The sequence below is a fragment of the Leptosomus discolor genome, chromosome 8 (assembly GCF_034619465.1).
Source record: "Leptosomus discolor isolate bLepDis1 chromosome 8, bLepDis1.hap2, whole genome shotgun sequence".
Classification (NCBI taxonomy): Eukaryota; Metazoa; Chordata; class Aves; order Leptosomiformes; family Leptosomidae; genus Leptosomus; species Leptosomus discolor.
In genome coordinates, this window is record NC_141398.1 from 60,127,314 (window position 1) to 60,132,244 (window position 4,931).

Here is a 4,931-nt window from a genome sequence, read left to right on the forward strand (position 1 = left end):
CGTCACGGCGCGACGGCGCGTCATCGGCGCGCGACGGCGGCCGGAACCGGAGAGGGACCGGGGCGGGGGCGGGGGGGGAAGTGGCGGCGGCGGCGGCAGCGCCATGTGCGAGGCGGCGGGGGACGATGGAGGGTGCGGGGCGGAGCCGGCACCGGCACGGCGTCGCCGCCTCCCGGGAGACAGGTGGGAGCACGGGATGGGCCCCCGGTGCTGTCGCCGGTACTACCCCCGGTACTACCCCCGATACCCCGCCGCTACTCCCCTGGTACCCCCTCGGTGCTGTCTCCGGTACCCCCGTGCTATCTCCAGTATCCCTCCGGTACCCCCCCGCCCCCGGAGCTGCTTCTGGTGCTGCCTCCGGTACTTCCCCCGTATCCCCCCGGTACTACCCCCGATACCCCGCCGCTACTCCCGTGGTACCCCCTCGGTGCTGTCTCCGGTACCCCCGTGCTATCTCCAGTATCCCTCCGGTACCCCCCCGCCCCCGGAGCTGCTTCTGGTGCTGCCCCCGGTACTTCCCCCGTATCCCCCCGGTGCTACCCTCGGTAACCCTTCCGGTACTATCCCCAGTGTCCTTACCGGTACCCTCGGAGCTACCCCCGGTACCCCCCCGGTGCTGTCCTCGTTCTCCCTGCTGTACCCCGTTGCCCCCTCTGCCTCTACCCCCGGTACCCGCCCCCCCCGTACTCCTCCAACACCTCCCCGGTGTCTCCCGGTGCTGCCTTCGGTACCCTCGGGGGGCTGGGATCTCCACTCCCCCGCCTGGTTCTGCCCCCGGGGTGGGTCAGGGACCGGTGCCCCCGGTGCTGCCCGGTGACCACCCGTGCCCCCACAGCCACCCACGGCCCTGCGTGAAGTGCCGGCAGGGCTCGGCCGCCCTCGTCATCCGCCTCGGGGACGCCTTCTGCCGGTGAGCGGCCGGGACCGGGACGGGTCTGCAGCGTGTGGGGACACTGGGGCTTGGGGACATTGGGGCTTGGGGATGTCAAGGCTTGGGGATGTCAAGGCTTGGGGACATTGGGGCTTGGGGACATTGGGGCTCGGGGATGTCAAGCCTTTTGGACATTTGGTCTTGGGCACATTGGGTCTCAGAGACGTCAAGGCTTGGGGGCATTTGGTCTTGGGGACATTGGATCTTGGGGACATTGGGTCTTGAGGATATTTGGTCTCAGAGACATCAAGGCTTGGGGACATTGGGGCTTGAGTACATTAGGTCTTGGGGATGTCAAGGCTTGGGGACATTAGGTCTTGGGGACATTGGGTCTTGGGGACATTGGGTCTCAGACATCAAGGCTTGTGGACATTGGGTCTTGAGCATATTTGGTCTCAGAGACGTCAAGGCTTGGGGGCATTGTGTCTTGGGGGCATCGAGTCTTGGGGACATTGGGTCTTGGGGATGTCAAGGCTTGTGGACATTTGGTCTTGGGGACATTTGGTCTCAGAGACATTGGGGCTTGGGGACATTGGGGTTTGAGGACATTTGGTCTCAGGGATGTCAAGGCTTGGAGCCAGGGGGTTCTAGGATTTCGGGGCATGGGGACTTGAGGGCTGGGGGCCGGGGGACACGCCGCAGCTCAGGGCCGTGCCCCCGCGTCCCCACAGCGGCTGCTTCCGCGAGTACTTCGTGCACAAGTTCCGCGCGATGCTGGGCAAGAACCGCATCATCTTCCCGGGAGAGAAGGTACCCGGGGCGGGACACACACACACACACGCATGGCAGGGGGGGACCCGGGTGGTAGCACCAGGTCCGATGACCGTCCCTTATGTCCCCGCAGGTGCTGCTGGCGCTGTCGGGGGGGCCGGCCTCCAGTGCCATGCTCCGGCAGGTCCAGGAGGTGAGAGTCGGGGTGATGGGGGGGTCTGGGGGCGCGGGCATGGCTCGCCAATCGCCCTCACCCCGCGTCTCTGCCAGGGGCTCAGCCGGGAGACGGCCAAGAGGCTCCGCTTTGTCCCCGGCCTCATCTACGTTGACGGTAAGGATTGGCCCCACCGCCCGCTCCCGCCGTAGGGTCCAGGGCTGGGGGCTGTCACCCAACCCAGCGGGGCTGTGGCACCCTGGAGTGTCCCCCTCACCCCCGGGGGATGGGCTGGGTGCCCCCTCCTCACCGTGGCCTCGCAGAGGGAGCGGTGTGTGGGCAGAGCCCGGCGCAGCGGGAGCAGAGCCTGGCCTGCATGGAGACGCTGCTGCAGGCGACCGGCTTCCCCTACCACGTGGCCCACCTGGAGCAGGTATTGGGGGGACACATGGAGGGCGTGGGGGGCACACCTAGCTGCCCCCAGCCCCCACCCTGGTACCCATCTCTGCCCTGCAGGCGCTGGAGCTGCCCGCATCCATCCTGCGGCCAGGGCCGGAGGGGACCGGCAAGCCCGGCACCTCCTACAAGGAGGCTGTGGAGGGTTTCATCCAGCAGCAGCGGCAGGAGGGGGACGGGGACAGTGGCACCTCACCCCCTGGCCTCAGCACCCAGGACATGCCAGCGGGGCCCCCCGCCGCCCCCCGCCTGCCCTCTGCCACCCTCACCCAGGAGCTGCTGCGGCTCTTCGAGGCCGTGGAGACGTCGACGGCGAGAGAGGAGCTGCTGCAGATGCTGCGGTGAGGGGAGCGATCCTGCCCGGCGCCGGCGCTGGGCGTGGCGCGGTGGCTTTGAGCTGGTGTCACCTTATGTCCCCCCCCCCTAGAACCCACCTCATCCTGCAGACAGCCCGGACCAGGGGCTACACCAAGGTGATGACAGGCGAGAGCTGCACCCGCGTGGCCGTCAAGCTCCTCACCAACCTCGCGCTGGGTCGCGGGGCTTTCCTCGCCGTCGACACGGTGAGCGGCCCGCTGGCGCCTTGTCCCCGAGCTGGGGACGGCCATCCTCACCCAGAGGGGTGGTCCGTGGCTCGGTGGTCCCTCAGCAACCACGCACCTACAGGGCTTCATGGACAACCGCCACGGCGACGTGATGGTGGTGCGGCCCATGCGGGAGTACATGGCCAAGGAGATCGCCTTCTACAACCACTTCTTCGACGTCCCCACCGTCATCGTGCCGCCCCTCCGCACCAAGGTGGGAACATCCCCTGGCCCCTCTGGGCGTTGCGGGGGGGGGGGAATCCCAAGCTCTGTGTCCCCACAGTGGGGATGGGACCCCCCCCCCACCTCATCCCCCTCTCCTCGCTCCCCCAGCGCCGGGAGAAGCCCAGCATCCACCGCCTGATGGAGCGCTTCCTCCTGGGGCTGCAGGAGGATTTCCCCTCCTCTATCAGCACCGTCTACCGGTATGGCACCATCCCCTGAGCAGGGGCACCCCCGGGGGGAGGGGCGGTTTGGGGGTGAGCGGGGTGCACCCCTTCACCCCCCCGATGTTGGCTGCAGGACGGGGGAGAAGCTGAGCCCGGCTCCGGCCAAGGCGAGCAGCGAGTCCCAGCGCTGCCTGCTCTGCCTGTGCGGCCTGGACATCGCCGGGGGTGAGTGAGGGGGAGTGGTGGGGGACTCCAGGGATTTGGGGGGGTGGGGGGGAAGGTAGCCATGCGCCCCCCCTCATTGCACCCCTGCCATCTCTTGCAGAGGAGGAATTGGCCCTGGAGCCCACGCTGATCACGGAGGAGCCGGAGCCAGCTGGGAACGGGTGCTGCCAGGGTGCCTCGGCAGCGGGGTGAGCACGTGGGCAGGGGGGGGATGCCATGCCAGCAACCAGGGCCACCACCCCGGCACCGCTGAGTGTCCTTGTCCCCGTAGGGCTGAGAGCAAAGCCGCCTTCATCCCACTGCTGTGCTACGGCTGCCGCCTCACCTTCAAGGAACTGGTAAGGTTTTGGGGGGGCAGCAGGGCGGCTCTCCTCGGGGACAGGGGTCCCCATCCCCACGGCCCCTCTCTTGCAGGGTCCCCTTGCCACGCTGCCGCCCTACGTGCGCGCTGAGGCCCGGCGCAGGATCCGCAGGTAGGGAGGACCTAGGGGGGGGGTCCCCACCCCACCGGCTCGGTCCCCAAGGCCACGTACGTCCATCCACGCTGTGTCCGTCCCTTGCAGAGCAGAGATGGAGCAGCAGAGCCAGGAGGTCCCACTGGAGGATGAGGAGCCCAGCAAGAGCTGAAGGGGCTGGGGACAGCGGGGGACACAGACCCCCATCCCTCTGGGGCACCAGTGGGGCAGGGTGCCACACCAGCACCCCTCCGCCCAGGGATGCCCCATAGAATGGGGGGGAAGCAGAGCCCCTGGGGACCCTCTGGCACCCAGGTATCTGCTTTTACACCCCATTTTGGTTACAGCTGGGGGGCAAGGAGACCCCCCCAGTCCCCATCCAGTGGGGGCCAGAGGTGCTGGTACCCCCACCCCTGAGGCAGCAGGTCCCCAGTCCCACCCTGCACCAGCCGGGGAGGCCTCAACTTTGTTTTATTAGATATCTGTATAAATAAACCATTTGAATTAATAAAAATAACAAAACCAAAGTCACAACAAGTGTCAAAGAGTCCAGCTGGGGCTGCCAGCCCCCACCCCTGTCTGGTGGGGTGGGGGGCTATGACCCAGGGCCCCCCATCCTGGGGCTGGGGGGCTATTGCTTTTGAGTTCAACCTGGTTCTGGAGGAGGGCTGGGGAGAGTGGGGAGGGGGCACGGGCCAGCTCCTGACTCCCCCCCTCTCCACCCAGCAGCCAGGGGTGCCCAGTGCGTGGCGTGGGGGGGGGGGGTGTCCAGCTCCTGCCACCCCCCCCCACCCCGGGAAGGCACGACATGGTCTCCGCAGGTCGGACAGCTTCAAAGCAACGTCGGAAAAACATCCTCCCGAAAAGCGAGCGCTGAGCACCCTGCATCCCACTGCCTCCCCCCCGCCCGGCACGATACGGCCCCAACTTTGGGGAAGGGGCTGGTTAAGGCATTGGCGGTGATGTCCCCGGGAAGGAAAGCTGGCGGGGGGCGGGAGGGGGGTGGGTGTGTGGAGCCCCTTCCCC

General features: G+C 67.7%; 1 protein-coding gene across 1 annotated transcript; it reads left to right on the forward strand.

Annotated features, from left to right (window-relative positions):
- The first annotated feature begins 103 nt into the window (after positions 1-103).
- CTU2 (cytosolic thiouridylase subunit 2) lies at positions 104-4,542 on the forward strand. Its single transcript, XM_086469190.1, has 15 exons — positions 104-183; positions 836-910; positions 1,603-1,681; positions 1,776-1,835; positions 1,913-1,973; positions 2,120-2,229; positions 2,313-2,593; positions 2,680-2,815; positions 2,919-3,050; positions 3,170-3,261; positions 3,359-3,450; positions 3,551-3,638; positions 3,722-3,788; positions 3,865-3,923; positions 4,014-4,542. The coding sequence occupies exons 1-15, from the start codon at positions 104-106 to the stop codon at positions 4,075-4,077; spliced, it is 1,476 nt and encodes a 491-aa protein (XP_086325316.1). The 3' UTR covers positions 4,078-4,542.
- The last annotated feature ends 389 nt before the right edge of the window (positions 4,543-4,931 follow it).